General features: G+C 38.9%; 1 protein-coding gene across 4 annotated transcripts in view; it reads left to right on the top strand.

Annotated features, from left to right (window-relative positions):
• Positions 1-20,485, top strand: part of LMBRD1 (LMBR1 domain containing 1) — a 240,092-nt gene that overhangs the window by 19,127 nt on the left and 200,480 nt on the right. For all 4 annotated transcript variants that reach the window (XM_030555680.1, XM_030555679.1, XM_030555677.1 and 1 more), the window contains exons 4-5: positions 16,492-16,589; positions 19,284-19,351. In XM_030555680.1, the coding sequence (XP_030411540.1) occupies positions 16,492-16,589; positions 19,284-19,351 (166 nt within the window). The remainder of the gene's footprint in view (positions 1-16,491; positions 16,590-19,283; positions 19,352-20,485) is intronic.

Below are 20,485 nucleotides of genomic sequence, written 5' to 3'. Positions count from 1 at the left end.
TATTTAGGTAGCAAAGTCTGTCAATTGAAAGTTTAGACTAAAATATAATCAAACAGCACGTATTCAGAAGGACAGAATTAAGTTTGAAGAGGCATCCTTAAGTGGCACTTCCTAATGTTTGAGTGCTTAACTTGACTCTCTTTTAGGAATTCAGTAGATAGCTCCAATCCGATAGTCCATGAGACAAATATGGATCTCCAGTACAACATTTTTAGTTTGTAATCTCAAGATAGAAATTAAGAAATGCCTGTATGACCTAAATGCAAACCTCTTGTACATGTGCATGGATGGTTGCTAATTACAGCATCGTATACTATTTTTTCACAGAATTCCTGCCTTGCAAGTAGCCAATTTTTCATATAGAATTGCCAAAAAATAACCTCTCTGAGAAGCAGAAGGTCACAAATGCCTTGTGCATCTCTCAGATGCAAAGACAAATAGAAAACATGTGGTCCTCCCTTTTTTTCCCCATAGATTTAAAGATCCCAAGGCCAGAAGGGACCATAGTGATATCTAGTCTGATCTCCTGTATAACACAGGCTGCAGAATGTCCTCAAAATAATTCCTCAAGCGTACCTTTCATTTAAAAACATCTCCAATGATGGAGATTCCACCACAGTCCTTGATAAATATGTTCCAGTGGTTAATTACCCTCACTGTTAGTTGTGGGTTGTGTTTTTTTTTCTTTTCTTTTTGTTAAAGACCTTGTTTCCAGTCTGAATTTGTCTAACTTCAACTTCTGGCCATTAGATCATGCTGTACCTTTCTTTGCTAGATGAAAGAGCCCGTTGTGACAGACTGGACTCCCTGGGATGTCACCTAGTGTGCTGGGATGCCACTGAGTCAGACTATTCTGCCAGCCTCGGCCCCCTTTTACCTGGTACTATTCAAGATGTGGGCGTGCCATGGATTTATATAGAGGCAGTATGATATTTATAGAATCATAGAATAGTATTAGGGTTGGAAAGCATCTCAGGAGGCCATCTAGGTCAATCCCCTACTCAAAGCAGGACCAATCCCCAGACAGATTTTTACCCCAGTTCCCTAAATGGGCCCCTTAAGGCTTGAACTCACAACCCTGGGTTTAGCAGGCCAATGCTCAAACCACTGAGCTATCCCTGCTGCCCCCCACATCTATCCCTTTCCAGACAAGCACACAGGCAGGGCCATACCCAGCTACACAGAGAGACAGAGATCCACTCTGGGAAGGCTCAGCTTAAAGGGCTTCCTCAGCACCCAGATGTCCATCTCTCCCCCACGTCCCCCAGAGTAAAACATTATATGAAATTTTGCCTCTTCCCTCTGTGTGGAGGAGGGTGTATGCAACTCCTCACCACCTCAGTTAGAAATCACATAAACTGGGTTATATTATAACCCAGAAATAAATTTATTAACTGTTACAGGTGTATTTTGAGTAGTTTAAGGAGTTAACAGTTAGAACAAGGCAAATTACTAAGAAAATAGAGCACGTAAACTAACCTTAATAAACTGACAAAGTTCCTCCTCTACTTTGGTGGGTCTTGTGCTTATTGGCAGATTTGCTCACCTCAATGATCATCCCCACAGTCTGGGTCAACTTCTCCTGTATTTGATCAGGAGTTGGGATGTTTGGGGGGGAAACCCACGTCCACCCTCTACTCCGGGTTCCAGCCCAGGGCCTTGTGGATTGCAGCTGTCTATAGTGCCTCCTGTAACAGCTGCATGACAGCTATACCTCCCTGGGCTACTTCCCCATGGCTTCCTCCAAACACCTTCTTTATCTTCACCACAGGACTTTGCTTCTGGTGTCTGATAATGCTTGTACTCCTTAGTCCTCCAGCAGCACACAGTCAGCTCCTTGCGCCTCTTGCTCTCAGCTCTTCACACGCACTTCCTCTCCTCTGACTCCCCACTCCCTGACTGGAGTGAGCTCCTTTTTAATGTAGGTGCCCTGATTAGCCTGCCTTGATTGGCTGCAGGTGTTCTAATCAGCCTGTCTGCCTTAATTGGTTCTAGCAGGTTCCTGATACTCTAGTGCAGCCCCTGCTCTGGTCACTCAGGGAACAGAAAACTACTCATCCAGTACCCAGTATATTTGCCCTCTACCAGACTCCTGTACCCCACTGGTTTGGATCTGTCACAAAACTAAAACAACTGGTTACATGCAAATTCTCACCCTAAATGCGGTTCTAATAGTTGTCTTCACAGGCCAGACACCCTTCCAGCCTGGGTTCAGCTCTTTCTCCTAGTTCAGTCTTAGCTGTTTCCAGCAGTATCTTGGGTAGGGTGGCAGGGGAGAACTGGTGATCTTGGATTACCTCACTCCCCACCCTTAAGTAGGAATTGCATAAGGCGGGAGTTCTTTGTTTGATTTTTTTCCCCCCCCCCTCCTCCCCTTCCCTTACAGTGGAAAGTTAGAAGTCATCCCAGGTAATGTTTTAGTATCGAGTAACAAGACCACCTGACTCTGAGATTGCCCCTGACTCATTAACGGTGTAATATGGAGTGTCCACAGGAAGGCCAAGCTTTTCACAGTCCGTTGTCCTTGCTGATAGGCCATCCACACTGTCTGGCTTTTCCATTGTTGTACCTGAAGCGTTAGCAGTAGGCATCACCCAAAGTAGCATAGTTGAAATACAGATACATAGTCAATATTTCTAACTTCAGATACAGAATTGATACAGGCATACAGATTGGATAATCACATTCAGTAAATCAGAACCTTTCCAATGATCTCACGTGAGCCATCTGGCAGAAAGTATATCTGTTATGTCATATTCATATCATAAGCATATTTTCATGAAGAATATGGAATGGCACATCACTCCCATTATCAAATATTTGTTCCCTGTATGTATGTACATAACCTTCTATTCGTTAAGCTAAGTGGGCTGAGCTCTTTGAGACTATTGCTAGAAATCAGGTTTTCTAATCTTTTAATCATTCTTATGCTCTTCTCTGAACCCTCCAGCTTAACATCCTTCTTGAATTGTGGGCACCGCAACTGGACACAGTATTCAGCAGCAGTTGTACCAGTGCCAAATATAGAAGTCTCTACCCCTACTCAAGATTCCCCTGTTTATACATCTAAGGCAGTGGTCGCCAAAGTTTTCAGGCTAGTGCTGTGGCTTGGTAGGTGGGGAGGGGCGCAGACTAGAGTAATGGGGTCAAAGCTAGGGCTGGCAGTCGGGACCCTGGGTGCTCCCTGCCAGTCCCCTGTAGGGGCTGGCCAAGGCCCTAGCCGTGCACCCTGAATGTTACTCCATGCCCTCTAGGGGGTGGCCTGCAGTTTGGGGACCTCTAATCTAAGGATTGCATTAGCCCTTTTGGCCATAGTGTTGCACCGGAAATGCGTCTGATTGTCCGCCATGATCCCCAAATCTTTTTTCAGAGTTCTTGCTTCCATGAGTAGCCCCCATCCTGTAAGCATGGCCTACATTTTTGTTAGATTTACAGTTAGTTGTATTGAAATGTGTATAGTTTGCTTGCATGTAACTTAGAGCAATCCGTATTGCACTGTATCAGTGACCTGTCCTGTTTTATTTACCACTCCCCTTACAGACTTTCACCGATTTTCTTCCAGGTCACTGAAAAATGTTAAATTCTGCAGGGCCAAGATCCCACTAGAAACACACCCTTTTCTGACTGCAGGATGTGCTGGACCTGTAGCAAGGCCCAGGATGACTAAGCTTAAGGCATCGGATTTGTGAGGCAGAGAGCAGCACTTCTTTTGAATAGCTGCTGGCTCAGTTGGCTGATGAGTGAAGTGGTGGTTTGGTGAGCTGGGTCTGTACTCTCCCAGCTCTTCCTGTGTTTTTATTTTTCATGCAAAATTAAATATTTCTAGAAAGAGAGAATTTAAGTGATTATGTCTTGAAGGTTTCTTTGGGATACTGAAGAGCTGTAGGAGTGGTATTGCTGTGATGGGAATTTTCTTGAGACTTGTGAAGAGTGCTAGTACAGATTACTTAAGTACCCAAGTGGCTAATGTACTAGGATTATGAACTATTACTTCTGCAGAAGGCCATACTTCCATAAATGTGTCAGGTTTTTTTAACCTTTTGATGTATTCTTTTGGGGTCACACCAGACTTGCTAGTATGATTTGCCAGTAGATATGCTTATCTGGTTTCTGCATACAAGTTCCTGGACACATCAATAACAGTAAAATAGATACATTAGAGCAAATTTGGAAAATAGATAAAATGATTAAAATCAATGAGAGAAAGTACAGTCTGAATAGCTATAGATTATAAAGCCCCTAATGTGGAACATAATGGCCTAAAAGTATCTGAAGGATGCAACTGACATTGGAAGGAGGCTTACTGTAGTACAAGATAATGTTTCAAGAGTAATTAGATGAACTGAGCATAGGAGAAACTAAGTTTTAATATCAGACATACTAACTAAAACTGTTACTTCAAGGCTCAGATTCAGGGTTAGGGACCTCCATTGTGTCAAGTAATGTAGAAATGAGACAGTCACTGCCTCAAAGAGTTTACAAAGGGTAGAGAGGTAAGGATTGAAACTTAACTTGCGCATATGGGTAGAAGATGCTAATGAGAGAGAAGTAGGAACAACATTATTATTAGACTATGAAAATTTTCAAATCTGCTATCAGCAAATGCCCATTTATTTTTTGTCTTGTACTCCCTTAGAAATTGCAGCAAAAAATCAATAGTAGTTTGTAATAAATTCAACTTTAGTGTTCCAGTGTGATATCTTGAGATTGACCAAACTCTGTGTGAATAAAAACGGCTTCTAAAAACCATTTTATTAGTGCAGTGGAGTGAAGATGAGTTTTAGTGCATACCTTCTGTATATGTACATCTTGAAAGACTACTGAATAATTCATTGTTTAACAGTGTGCAATAAAGGTATTTCATGTTTCTGGAACAGTCGAGTTAGACTACTATAATACAGAGTTCCTTACTTAGTTATATTTTACTAATACAGTATGAAGTGTACATTGGTGTGAGGTTATTGATATAAACTGGGACCATATAGAACATGGGTTGCAACCAAGGTCCTGTATTGGCATAAAATCCTAGGTAAAGGGGGTCATATAAGGTGTCTAAGACGAGGTTATGGATTACTGGTTACGATTATTCTGTCTATATGTCTGTAGCATTTTGGTAGTTGAAGTTACGAATATTGGCTGTATGCTGTCGTGTTACTGGGAAAGATCCCAGACAAGTTGGTGTCAGCTCTGTTTAGCCTGCTTGATGGCCCATTAAGGACCATCACCTACACAATTGTCCCATCGAGAGAAGGCAGTTACGCCCTGTGACTCAGCAGGGTGTGCAGAAACTGGCCCATGTGACTGCAGACTCCATTTTGCTGTAACTTTCCACAGTGAGAACAAAAGTATTCTTGCACCTGGAAAAGCCTATATAAGGCGGAGGCCTCATCTCCATTTTGTCTTCAGTTCTGCTTCTTACCTCTGGAGGGATTTTGCTTCCAGCTGAAGCTCTACACAAGGGACTGAGGACCCATCCCAGTGGGGGATGTTCTCCAGAGACTTGATTTGCACCTGCAGTTTACTCCATCACTGCTACAAGCCTGAACTAAGAACTTTGCCATTACTGTATGTAATTGATTCCATTTAACCAATTCTAGCTCTCATCTCTATCTTTTTCCCTTTATGAATAAACCTTTAGATTCTAAAGGATTGGCAACAGCGTGATTTGTGGGTAAGATCTAATGTGTATATTGACCTGGGTCTGGGGCTTGGTCCTTTGGGATCGAGAGAACCTTTTTCTTTTACTGGGGTGTTGGTTTTCATAACCATTCATCCCAGGACGGGTGGCACTGGTGGTGATACTGGGAGACTGGTGTGTCTAAGGAAACTGCTTGTGTGACTTGTGGTTAGCCAGTGGGGTAAAACCAAAGTCCTTTTTGTTTGGCTGGTTTGGTTTGCCTTAGAGGTGGAAAAACCCCAGCCTTGGGCTGTGACTGCCCTGTTTGAGCAATTGGTCCTGAATTGGCGCACTCAGTTGGGTCCCGCCAGAACTGCAACGTCACAATTGGCTTTCTTAAAAATAATTTAGTTGGTCTTGACTATTTCACTGTTATCCTTCATATATGAATAAGAACCTGTTTCGAGGCAGTAAGGTAACCTGTGCAGTAAAGATGCTAGTCATGTTGCTTAATGTGCTACCGGTGAATCCATTGTGATGGATCTGGTTTAATAACCTCAATGGAAAAGAATAACTGAGTCCTTCTAGAACTGTGCCTTGAGCTGTAGATTGGATTAGATTTTCAACTCTTGTCTGCTTGTATTTGTATGGTATCTAGTACAATGGGTTCCCAATCCCAAGGGGTGCTCCGTTAAAACATCTGGATCATGATTTCTTTAATACAATAGTTTGTTTCATGGGATGGTGGTTTTGGTTGTGGGATTCCTCTCTAGATAAGGTTCAGAATTTAACTTGTTAAAATTCTAAAATGAAAGAGTATGGCTTAGACTTTTTTGGTTGAGAAGTCCTTTTGCTGTTTCAGATGGTGTTTGTACAGTACAAACTGTCTTACTAAAATGTTTGCATTTTGTTGTTTTGTGGGGGGTAACTATCTGTGAAACTTAAGTTTGTGAATAAAGAATGCCAACCAATTAATTAGTAACTGATGTAGGGGAAAAAAAAATTAGAACGCTTTTTCCCTGGATTCTATCTACTACATTTTTAACTAAGAACTCATGCTCCTACCATTTAAAACTGTTTCTTTGTCCTGGGGGAAAAAAACCCTGAATCGGGAGTTGTCATGTGGGATAGCCGTTAGCATTCTTGTCCACGTTTAGCTTCTACTTCTGCTGAGGAAGAAATTTATATGACCTTCCCTTTGCGTTCTTACAGATAGTATTTTGCAGATGAGATGAGCCACGTTTTCAGAGCTGTGATCCTGAAAGAAAACTGGTCATCCTCTTGAACTGTGCTTTCTATACAAACTTCAGAAGACCATAACTGTCTAAGTACCATCTTTGTTTCAGACTACATTGTTTTGAATGCCACTGAATTGACTTAGGAAGACCATACTGTAGACATACTAAGTTTAAGTGACATAAAGAAAATGGATTAAGGTGTCTAATCTTCTCCTATGAAGATAAATAGTACGCATTAAGAACTCAAATCTTTCAAAGGTAATGGCCTTACCTTTTCTAATTTCTTTACAGGCTCAAGAGCTTTCTGCCTGCTAGGCAGAGCAGGCCATTGTTTCTGATATTCTGCTGTCTGAACCTATGGAATCTTTTCTCAAAATCTGGAAAGCTAATACTCATAATCTTCAGAATCTTGCTTCTGAAAAAATAACCTGTTTTGTGAGTTCAGCTTTCATAGAGCAGCATAGAGGAGCAATAAGAATATTTAATTCATATGTAAATGCAGTGTTTTGTTTACTCTGCCTTCAGTTTACTCTGCCTTCAGTATCTTTTTTTTCTTCCTGCTTTCTTTTCCTGAACAGAAGTACAAGTACAGTACTTTGTTACTCATAATCCTAATAGTGTTGTAAGGAAAGTTTTTTTCATATAAATGACCTTTTTCAAGGTTCTGTTGGACTACAGATTTGCAAAATTTATCATTTTATTTTGCTCAGTAGGCCTCTGTTTTGTTCTACTGAATTTTTGTAATGAACTTGTACATTTGAGTTTTCAACAAATATAATATTTTCCACACACACTGGCTTACTTCAGCAGAGGTAATCAAAATCTTTAGCATATGGTTCTTTTTATAGTCATGTAATGAATCTGCTTCTGAATGGTCCACTGATTAAAATATACTTCAAAAATATTGCATATTGTAGGCAAACTGATTATATAAAAACATTTCCTTCAGTGTAGAATCTGTCCTCCAAGCTATTGCTCTCAAAAGCCAAATGAAATAGCATCAACTTCTGAAACCTTAGTCATTCCTGAAAGATTAAATAGAGTTTTCAGCAACTGAATTATCTACCGTTTGGCCAGAATTGTAGCTGGAAAGAAAAATGGTCTTCAGGCATCAGGAGGAGGAAAAGGACAATCAGGTTAACCACTCAAGAAATCAGTAGTCCCTGTTAAACCAAGGACTGTTGGCTGCTAAGTTGTTGCTTTGAAATTCCAGCCCCTATTCACTACATGTTAAGAAAGGGTTTTGAAACATTTCTGTTTATCTATAAAGAAACGGGAGGGCACTCTTGACTCCAGGTTAAAAACTTATGTCATAGCTTTTAAACATTCCTTTCAAGTGCATTCTTAATTCAAGAAAAATGTTTTCTGAATGTCATTTTGTTGTAACATTTCATTTTCAATCTTACCAAGTGAAATCAAAGACTCTCGTTCAGCCAGTGTTGATGTATTGCATTACATCAGTGTTAGCATAAATTTAATGAGAGGAAAAAATGTTTATGGTCAACATGGCATATTAATGCATTTACAAAGGAGGCTGTTAATCAACATGTTATGCTGATTGGCTGCCATTTGTATGTGTGTTGAATAAGTGATGGTGTAACAATCATTGTCTCCTCCTGCCTTGCATTACAAAACAAATAACCACCCTAAATTAAAAAACAGAGGACCAAAAAAGTGCCACTGTGGCTAAACAGTAAAGTAAAAGAGGCAAAAAAATCATCCTTCAAAAAGTGCATGTTAAATCCTATTGAGGAAAATGGAAAGAAGCATAAACTCTAGTAAATGAAGTGTAAAAAAATGATCAGGAAGGCCAAAAAAGAATTTCAAGAACTGTTAGCCAGAGAGTCAAAGTAAGAGCAAAAAAATTTTAAACACATCAGAAATAGGAAGCCTACTAAACAACCAGTGGGGGCCACTGGGTGAATGAGATGCTAAAACTGCACTCAAGAAAGATAAGGCCGTTGCGAGAAACTAAAAACTCTTTGCATCAGTCCTCATGGCTAAGCACATGAGGCAGATTCTCAGACTTGAGTCATTATTTTTAGGTGACAAATCTGAGGAACTGTCCCAGATTGAGGAGTTGAAGATTTTGGAACAAACTGATAAATTTAAACAGTAATATATCACCAAGCGTTCAGAAGGAACTCAACTATGAAATTGCACAGCTATTAACTGTGTGGTATGTCACCTATCTCTTAAATCAACTTCTGTACCATATGACTGGAGGATAGCTAATATGATGTCAATTTTTAAAAAAGGCTCCAGAGGCTATCCTGACAATTACAGGCCGGTAAGCCTAACTTTAGTACCAGGCAAATTGGTTGAAACTGTAGTAAAGATCAGTATTATCAGACATCTCAATGAATACAATGTGTTGGGGAAGAGTCAACATGCCTTTTGTAAAAGGAAGTCATGCCTCATCAATCTACTAGAATTATTTGAGGGAGTCAACAAACATGTGGACAAGGGGGATCCTGTGGATATTGTTGTTTAGATGTTCTGAAAACCTTTGACAAAGTCCCTCACCGAAGGCTCTAAAGCAAAATAAGGTGTCATCGGATAAGAGGGAAAATCTTCTCATGGATTAGGAACTGGTTAAAAGATAGGACACAAGGGTAGGAATAAATGGTCAGTTTTTCAGAATGTAGAGAGGTAAATAGTAGTGTCCCCCAGGGGTTTGTACTGGGACCAGTACTGTTCAGCATATTTATAAATAATCTAGAGAAAGGCGTAAGCAGTGCAGTGGCAAAGTTCGCAGATGATACAAAAGTATTCAAGATGGTTAAATCCAAAGCAGACTGTGAAGAATTACAAAGTAATCTCTCAAAACCTGAGTGACTTTGTAACAAAATGGCAGATGAAATTCAATGTTGATAAATGCAAAGTAATACAAATTGGAAAATATAATCCCAACTATACACACAAAATGACAGGGTCTAAATTAGCTGTTACCACTCAAAGAGGTCTTGGAGCATTGTGGATAGTTCTCAAACATCCACTCAGTGTGCAGCGGCAGTCAAAAAAGCTAATAATGTTGGAAATCATTAGGAAAGGTATAATAAGACAGAAAATATCATTACCTCTATATAAATCCATGGTACACCTACATCCTGAATACTGCATGCAGATCTGGTTTCTTCATTTCAAAAAAGATATACTGGAATTGGAAAAGGTACAGCAAAGGCCAACCAGAATGATTAGGGGTTTGGAATAGTTATCCTATGAGGTGTTATTAATAAGACTGGGAGTATTCAGCTTGGAAAAGAGATGATTGAGGTATATTAAAACAGTGGAGAAAGTAAAGTTATTTATGACTTCTCATAACACAAGCTAGGGGTCACCAAATGGAAATTAATAGGCAGCAGGTTTAAAACAAAAGAGTATTTCTTCACACAATGCATAGTCAACTTGTGGAACTCTTTTTTTGGTAGAGGATGTTGTGAAGGCCAAGACTATAACAGAGTTCAAAAAGGAGCTAAGCAATTTCATGGAGAATATGCCTGTCAATGGCTATTAGCTGGGATGGGCAGGGATGATGATCCTAGCCTCTGTTTGCCAGAAGCTGGGAATGGGTGAAGGAGATGGATCACTTGATAATGACCTGGTCTGCTCATTTCCTCTGAAGCAGCTTACATTGGCCACTATTGAAAGACAGGATTCTGGGCCAGATGGTCCATTGCTTTGACCCAGCATAACCATTCTTAAATTGAGTGAATGTAGAGAAGTGGGAATTTGAGACTCTTGAGTTTGTGCTTCCTATCAGAAAACAGTTTTTTCCAGTAACTAGCTTAATACTAAATGTAGATTACCTCCAGCTAATCTCTTTTTGCCTAGCTTGATGTCAAAGCTGGTTAACTCAATCACCACAAAGTAGGATTATTATGATTAAATTTTTGATTATTGAAACAGTATGTGTGAGGTGTATTGTTTTCTCTTTAAATGTAGGCAGTAGCAACAGATTCACATGGCTATGATGTAGCAGTTCTGGCATGTAGAGTGGACATCCATCTTGAATGGTCCCTTGCAGTCCTCCTCTTCTTCTGCAAGAGTTAGTATGGGAGTGTTTAGGCTCTTAAATCCCTCAGTTGAACCTTCCAGCCTCCTTCATGTTTGGCTTCAACTTCAGCTGTGTAAACCTGTAGAAGTGTACCTTCTTTGTGCGTTGGATATGACGTCTCCATTGCACTCATCTTTTTCTCTTCTGGTGCAACACTGCAGCTTGCCAGGATGGTCTAATCTCCTTGTTTATGAAAAAATCCAACCGGCAAATGTTAAGAATGTGTGCCATAAGTTTTGACACTGAAAAGTTTAGTTGTGCAAGGGCCAGATTTCTGCACCATATAACAGTCATGATTACCACATTATCACATCTATTTCAGTTGTCCTAAAGATATCCTGACCCCACCCAGCAGAGGCTTTGAAGATGCTGAAATATCGTTGATGCATGTCTGATCCAATGTGTGACAGAGAACCGTCTGTTCTCTGACTACCCAGATATATAGGCAGGTCATTGTTTCCATTTTATAAGAGGTGTGCATGTTTTTGTTTTAACACCTTTGATCTTAAATCTCAGTCTTTGCAGTTTTTCATCTCTTCAAACTTTCTTTTTAATGTGTTGCTTAGGGTAGCTATGTTCAGCTTTCTACACTTTGCACTAAATTTAAGCATACATTTGTTAAGTGGCATGCAATTTTTTTTTTCTGCTGGATGGTGCTTTTAATCACCTCAATCCCAGCTCATTTCTAGTGAAGCAAATGATCTAGCGTCACAATAGCACGTGTCAAGAGAAATCGAGTATACAGTAGTAATCAGTATTTTAAAATATTGAATATCCCAATGGAATTAATTATATTTTATCATCCATTATTCTAAAAGTACAATAAAAGCACAGCAGAAATTCTTTGACCTCACAGACTTATTTAAATCCCTTGGTCAAAGATGTTAAATGAAAAATGCTGATTGATTTTTACTTAGTGCAAAGGACCTGTTAGTGAACCATGTCTTTTGCAGATGTTTATATTACAGCCAATAAGATGTGTGTAACTTCACAGAATGTAAGTTCTAAGGACTACATTCTGCCCTCACTGTCATAAACAGATAGCTAAGGGTTAATGTCTCTTTCACCTGAAACACCTGACCAGAAAACCAATCAGGAAACCGGATTTTTTCAACTTTGGGTGGAGGGAAGTGTGTGTCTGAGTCTTTTGTCTGTCTGCCTGTTTCCTCTGAGCTTTGGAGAAGTACTTTCTACTTTCTAGCCTTCTGTTTCGAAGTGTAAGGACAAAGAGATCAGATAGTAAGTTCTATGGTTTCTTTTCTTTGGTATTTGCATGAATATAAGTGCTGGAGTGCTTTGATTTGTATTCTTTTTGAATAAGGCTGTTTATTCAATATTCTTTTAAGCAATTGACCCTGTGTTGTATCATCTAAATACAGAGAGCACATTTGTATGTATTTTTCTTTCTTTTTATATAAAGCTTTCTTTTAAGACCTGTTGGAGTTTTTCTTTACTTCAGGGAAATTGAGTCTGTACTCACCAGGGAATTGGTGGGAGGAAGAAATCAGGGGAGTTCTGTGTGTTGGATTGCTAGCCTGATTTTGCATTCCCTCTGGGGGGAATAGGAAAGTACTTTTGTTCCAGGATTGGGAACGGAGAGGGGGAATCACTCTGCGTAGTTTCACAAAGCTTGTGTCTGTGTATCTCTCCAGGAGCATCTGGAGGGGGGAAGGGAAAAAGGATTATTTCCCTTTGTTGTGAGACTCAAGGGATTTGGGTCTTGGGGTCCCCGGGGAAGGTTTTTCAGTGGGACCAGAGTGCCCCAAAACACTCTAATTTTTTGGGTGGTGGCAGCAGTACCAGGTCCAAGCTGGTAACTAAGCTTGGAGGTTTTCATGCTAACCCCCATATTTTGGACGCTAAGGTCCAGAATCTGGGAATAAGGTTAAAACACTCACTAGAGTAGATATGAGGCAAGTGATCAATAAAACTATTACCTTTCATATCCTAATGTCAATCCTAGGCCCTGACCTTGAATGTCTCATTAATATGTGGCTTGATAACACCATAGGACCCATGCTGGCTCACCTCATCTTTCCTCTTTTCAGGTTACTGTATGTCCCAAAGTGGGGAAAAATGAGGGACTGAATAACCTTATTGCTTATCTAGCCTCAAGTGCAAAAAGGGTTTTCACAAACTAAACCCAGCCATCCTCTTAGTCTCTTGAATTCAAGATCAAGGCCTTTTTCAACATTTTACTAATCTCTAGACCTCCAACCTAGCTTCCTGGCAATACTAGCAGAGATACATAAGTTGAATCCAAGACTTTGTTGCCTACATTTGGAAACAACTAGTAATTTTGGGTGACCGAACTGATACACCTTTAAAGGAACCTGAAATATCAGAAGTGCTTAATGCCCAGCTCTTATCTGGATAATTATGTAGAATAATAATTCTTTACTTTCTAAGGAGTACTTATACATAGGGGCTTACTTCAGCATGTCTGGAAGAAAGTCTACCTCTCTGATGCAAGTCAAAATTCAAGATCAGTTGTTGACCATCATTAAGAGGAAAGTGTCGGTTTGTTGCCCAAGAGTCACTGTCGCCTGCCTAGAAATTAGTTTTTAGGTTTGCTTTTACATGTGGCCGTACTACCATAACCACCAGACCCCACAGGCTTAAGACTATTCAAATTTAATTTGTTTTTCTCCAGCTTTTTGAAGAAGGAAATGGTCTAGTGATTGTGGGCTGTACCTCATTACCTAAGAGGTGTGTCTATGAATTTAGACGACGTGCTGTAAATCAGAGGTTTTCAGACTTTTGTACTGATGACCCCTTTCACACAGCAAGCCCGTGAGTGCGACCGAACTTATACATTAAAAACACTTTTTTTTTTTTCAATAGAATCACAGATTAGGGTTGGAAGGAACCTCAGGAGATCGTCTAGTCCAGCCCCCTGCTCAAAGCAGGACCAATCCCCAAATGGCCTCCTCAAGGATTGAACACTCAACTCTGGGTTATAAATGCTGGAGGAAAAGCAGTTTGGGATAGAGGCTGACAACTTGCAACCGCCCCCATATAATAATCTCACAATCCCTTGGGGGATCCTGATTCCCAGTTTGAGAACCCCTGCTGTAAATAAACTGCAAGTTTAATTTAAATTAAATGGTCTTTTTAAGATGAAGAGCCAAAACATTCTTCAGTAACCAGGCTGCCTGTTCTGTTGCGGACCAAGCATTTTCTTGAGATGAGATTAATTTCTATTTGACTTTTCATGTTAATTGGATTTAAATTTCTTAGAATGTATAGGAATAATATGAGGTCATTTAGGCGAAATCTCTATCTTTAATTTTGTATGTCATTTTATATTCAGATGTGCTAAGATTTACTTTAATTGAGGTGCTGGTCATTACTTCATTAAGATAACATTGAGGATTTTGTGCGTACAGGTGTTATGCTATACAAAGCAAATGGAATCTTTTATAGAGGAAAAGGCAAATACACTGCATTTATTGAAAATACAACAGTTAGCATATGCTTCTGTCTTGCCAGCTGATGTTTATAGTTATCAGTTCAGAGTCTGGATCAACCTAGTGGCCAGCCAGATGGGGCACCCGGCTGTTGGTCGTGATCTGATGCTCCTGTAGTGTGGCAAGACGAACCCAAAGCCTCATGGCAGAGCACCCTGTTCTTTCTTTTTTTCTCCGTTGAAGTCTATGGATTTTACTGTCTCAGTTTGTGACTGAGTTACTTCTCAATTCGTACATCTTTTGATGTTAACATTCCAGTATACCTCCGAGAAGGTCATCTTGTAATCATTAGTCCTTAAAATGGTATTAATCTTGGGGTTTTCTGCTGTTATCATTTGATGGTTATTGTTGGGCTTCCCATCGTTATCTTCTATTTGTTGTCTCGCCTTTGGGGCTGCCTGCGTCACCTCTGAAGTTAATGCTGCTAACATGTTTAGCATCGGATACAATGGATGTTTTCTGGTTGTCTACTTGTCTTTCCAAGTCTCTCTCTCTCTCTCTCTTTTTTGACCATCTGGACATTTGTGATAGCTTTCACACCTTTATCTTTTCCTGATGCATGCATTCCTCATTCACACAAACAACCTCTTATAGAAACCTTCCAATGTATACAGACAGCAGTATTTTATATTGAGTGGAATACATTGTAAATCAAGCCTTGCTAAATTTTATAACTAAAACAATTCACATTGGGGCCTCACACCTCAACATTCCTCTAATCTCCTTAGCATAAATACAATACAAGATCTTGTCTCTTACTAAAACCTTAAAACAAATAAATGTATATTTAACTAGAATGCCTTATTTGTAATACATAGTGGAAAGCATAGTAGGCATTATATTTTATCCTAAAACAGAAGGGTGACCGTAATCAGTGATAAGGATTGTTCTGGTCTGTCATTCCTTTCTGCTATTCAGAAAAGGTGGCTGGCAGGATGAAATCAAATCATACATTACTTCTCATAGTAAAATTTTAAAATCCTGCTCCTACACAGGATTTGCATTATTTTTCATTTTCTTTTAATAAGAACAAATATCCTCCCCTAAACTTATAGCATGTAATCTGAGGAAAGACAACTTTCTGAAGACTTTCAAGTAAATGTGTTAATTAGTTCATGAACTTAAGATTGTTTCCTGTCACTTTTTAAAAGAACTGTCTAATCTGTGTCTCTCTTCTCCCCTTCCCCCCTCCCTCCCCACCTCATTTTAGGCATATTGTGCCCTTCTTCCTTCACGTGTCTGTTCTTTCTTGCTCTGTCACTATGGCTACTGGAAGTATGTGGGTGTCAACTATTCACAGCTGTGAAGTGTGAGGCAGGATGGAGAGGAGAGAGTGTGTCATTTGATTCTTTCCCATCAGTGAGAGGAGGGCTTCACACTCTCTCTTCCTCCCCCTCCCCCCCCCCACTCCTTTTCGCCACAAGTGTCAAAGGAGTGATCCAGCAACTCATTGCAGTTTTTTGGCGATTGGTGGCTTTTTTTCTTCTTCCTCTTCTCATGCCTTCTGTGATGGAAGGGCTCAATCTCAGTGACAGAATTATATTTTTGTGGCCTTGAGGGTGGAAAGGATCCTGAGTATTGACATTTTCTGTCCTATATCCCCTCTCTCTAACTCCTGACAGTATATTGGCAATAGGATACTAGTTTTCAAAAGAACTGATGGTTGGAGTCTGATTTATTTGTAAGTGAAACATATATTCAGTAATTACTGATGGTTTATTTTGTAGGAAAAAAGTCTTGACATACTAGCTCTAAAGATCACATGACTGACAACATATGTAGGAATAATTGCAGATAATTTGATCATATAATTGCATGCCATTTGAAAACATGCATTACCAGTTATGACTTGACAGGTTCCTCTAAATGATTGATGCATAATAAATGTCTTATCTGGCCAGCAAATGACTAGACTCTCTGCAATCTCAACTCACTTGTTCTAGAGGTAAATTATCAGAATGGCAGCTTTTTTTAGTTGGGATGAGAGGAAATGGTGAAGTCCTAAGACATTTCGATTACGTTACCAGTTAATTTTTAGCTGTTGTGGTGTAACAGTGTAAACCAACACAACTTGGATTTAATTTTTTGTCTGCTTTTTTCTCTCCTCAGCTTTGTATTCCATTGTATTGTTCTCAGTGTTTTTGTGGATCCCTTTTGTCTACTTCTATTATGAGGAGAAGGATGAGGATGATACCAGCTCATGCTCCGTAAGTTCATTTATGCCACACCTGGCTTTGACTTCTTTATTAAGGTCTGAATACAGTAGCCAAATAATAATGAAGTCTAACATCTGTTCTGCTTCAACTGTTCAGAGTACCTTTTGTTGAACCATTATCTCTGATGTTAATTTTAAACAAAATAAATATTGCTATCAAGTGATGAAAAATATTAATCGTGAGATTGAACAATAGAATACCATTTGTTAAAAATATTTTTGGATGTTTTCTACGTTTTCAAATATATTGATTTCAATTACCACACAGAATACAAAGTGTACAGTGCTCACTTTCTATTTATTTTTATTACAAATGTTAGCACTGAAAAGAGTATTTTTCAATTTTGCCATTACAATTACTGTAGTGCGGTCTCTTTATCATGACTGTTTAACTTACAAATGTAAAAAAAAAAAAAAAAAATTACTGCATTCAAAAACGAAACAGTGTAAAACTTTAGAGCCTAAAAGTCTGCTCAGTCCTACTTCAGCCAATCGCTCAGACAAACAAGTTTGGTTACAATTTGCAGGAGATAATGCTGCCTGCTTTTTGTTTACAACATCACCTGAAAATGAGAACAGGCATTCTCATGGCATTGTAGTAGCCGGCGTCGCAAGATATTTACGCGCCACATGTGCTTAAGATTCGTATGTCCCTTCATGTTTCAATACCATTCCAGAGGACATGCGTCCATGACTATGATGGGTTCTGCTCAATAACGATCCAAAGCACAGCATACTGGCACACGTTCATTTTCATCAGCTGAGTCGGATGCCACCAGCAGAAGGTTGATTTTCTTTTTTGGTGGTTCAGGTTCTGTAGTTTCCACGTTGGAGTGTTGCTCTTTTAAGACTTTTTTGAAAGAATGCATCATGCCTCATCCCTCTCAGATTTGGGGCAACACTTAAGAGTCTTAAATCTTGGGTTGAGTGCTGTAGCTATTTTTAGAAATCTCACATGTACCTTCTTTGTGTTTTGTCAAATCTGCTGTGAAAGTGTTCTTAAAACGAACAAGTGCTAGATCATTAACCAACACTGCTATAACATGAAATATATAGCAGAGTGTGGGTAAAACTGAGCAGGAGACATACAATTCTACCCCAAGGAGTTCAGTCACTAATTTAATTAACACTTTTGTTTTTTCCTTTAACAAGCATGACCTCTGGAATAGGTGCTGAAGCGTGAAGGGGCACATGAATGTTCAGCATGTCTGGCACGTAAATATCTTGCCATGTCAGCTACTACAGTGCCATGCGAATGCCTGTTCTCACTTTCAGGTGATGTTGTTGTAAACAAAAAGCGGGCAACATTATCTCCTGCAAATTGTTACCGAACTTGTTTGTCTGAGCAACTGGCTGAAGTAGGACTGAGTGGACTTGTAGGCTCTAAAGTTTTACACTGTTTCGTTGAGTACAGTTACGTACCAATATAAATCTAATTTTATTAGTTACACTTTCATGATAAAGAGATTGTACTATAGTACTTGCCTGAGGTGAGTTGAAAAATACTATTTTATCACTTTTATGGTGCAAATATTTGTCATAAAAATAATATAAAGTGAGCACTGTACCCTGTATCCTGTGTTGTAATAGAAATCAATATATTTGGAAACGTAGAAAAACATCCAAAATATTTAATACATGTCAGTTGGTATTGTGTGTAACAGTGTGATTGATCACAATTAATTTGAGTTTAATCACATGAGTTAATTGCAATTAATCAACAGCCCTAAAAATAATACATACACTGACATTCAAGTCTCTTTTTTAATTTGAAGAAGTTGGTGGTTACGTCTGTTACAAGAAACATAGTAGGCTTCTTTAAAAATATGCTAAATTAAGGAGTCCAGTTTAGTTGCAATATTAATACTTAGTTTAATGTTAAATGTCCATGAAATGCCCTCCACAGTGCTCCATTGTAGCAGTCACATTTTAGCAGAATGTCGGGCAGAAGGAACAATTCTCTTGGTCCCAACCTTCCCTACACCCAGTGTTTAAATACTGTACCCTATAGCAGTCTCTCAGGTATTGTCTCCTGAAGCTCTGTTTTGTAACTGTGCTCTGAAGTAAAAAGAATGGAAAAAATGGCTTTGAGGTCATGTAGTCAGAAAACTAGTTATTTCTCCTAAGGAGGAACAGGTCTTTGTGGTGGCCATGTTACAAAAGAGTGTCATTAAATGAAAATAGGCAGCAGTGCTCTCTTGAAACTAGCGTTTATTCTGAATGCCACATTAGGAGAATGTCAGTCAAACTCCCCATAGCAGTACTAGAGTTCAGATTAGGGCATGTTGCAGATGCATACTTCATAGTACAAGCAGACTGGAGAAGAAAGTTCTGATTAGTCTATTAGTATAATGCCCTTTTCTCTATTGAATAGCACACCCAAGATGGATGTTCAAGAGCATTTAAAGCAGTGACATCTGGCCAGAGCAGGTTGCCTGAGCATATATTGTGTGATAGATCTTAATTTCATATGGCTATTAACTCTTAACATCAAACTATATGACTTGCTAACTCTAAGGCAGAAGTTTGCATTCTTGTAACCAGTTCTTTAGTTTTGTTAAACAGTAATATTTTTATAGAAAGCATGTCCCACAAAATATTCTATCCTTTGATTTTATTGGTTAAAATATGCAGGTTTTTTAATATATTCAATATATTAACAGTTTTTGTTTAATTTAAAATACAGCAATTTCAAGCTGCACTCAAGTATACTCTGGGATTTCTCATGGTTTGCACAGTTCTTCTTCTAATTGGGTAAGTATATACATGTGTATCTATTGAAGTGAAAGTAAAGGAAAAAATTATAATTGAAGAGGTCACGTGAAAAATAGCATCATAAAAAAAAAACAAAAACTCTCTAAGGATTCTGATATCCTGAATCACCAGAGCAAAGCTAGGGTAGGTTACGTTAACATCAGACCCACAATGGATTTTTTTTTTCCTGTTCGGTTTTAAATTCTTGATAATATACAGATCTTGGGGGGACAGACTCTCATACTCAAGATTTTCAGGGATCTATCTTAAACATTTGAATCCATTTTTATAATTGAGGAAAGCTATCCAGCTGTTTCATGTTGTCTACTGTATTTCGATGCATACACGTAGGAGGCAGAACTCCAGTTATGCATGCAGCTTTAACTTTGGATTTTTCTGACTGTGCTATCTTAAATCTTAACATATTTGTATGAAATATAATGCTTATAATTAGTCTTAAGTTTACATCATAATATACACTACAGGCCATGTAATGAGAATATCTAAACTTCTTCTGTATTTTCTGATTTCTTTTTTAAACATGTGAGATTCATTTGTCCATTAAGGCTCTAATTTAGGAAGCCATGCGGATGATGGGCTAGGAGTTATGCCTGTGCATAAATGCTTTCTGAATTGGGATTGAATAGTTCAGTGTGGGCTCATACTTATGTATGTACATACATGTCTTCTGGTGTAAAGGCTTTATTGGTTTTAGTTTGGGATGAATGTGTTACTCAAGTAAAGAATAAGAAATTATTTTCTTTTCCATAAATAACTTCTGCGGAAATTTAAGGATTATTCCATGTCCTTTTTGTTTCATCTTTAATAATTAGGTGTATAGTTACGTGCCACTGGACTCTGTGTGTGTGTGTGTGTGTGTGTGTGTGTGTGTGTGTGTGTGTGTATATGTATATGTGATGGAGTATTCAGTTTCTTTAACTCTGTGTATGGTATCTTCACAGGATGAACCTTACAAAGTGATCCTTGGATGGATAGACAGTAGACTGTCAAGTAGAAGTAGATATTGCCACTATATATCAACTTTGTGAGTGCACTGTAGTAGAGTCCAGTTCTGATGTGTACACAGCAAAAATGATACTAACCAATTGGAACAAGTGCAGAAAAGAGCTACAA

Source organism: Gopherus evgoodei, chromosome 3 (genome assembly GCF_007399415.2).
Source record: "Gopherus evgoodei ecotype Sinaloan lineage chromosome 3, rGopEvg1_v1.p, whole genome shotgun sequence".
Classification (NCBI taxonomy): domain Eukaryota; kingdom Metazoa; phylum Chordata; order Testudines; family Testudinidae; genus Gopherus; species Gopherus evgoodei.
Note: the sequence above shows the minus strand (reverse complement) of the source record. Positions and strands in the feature narration are given on the sequence as shown.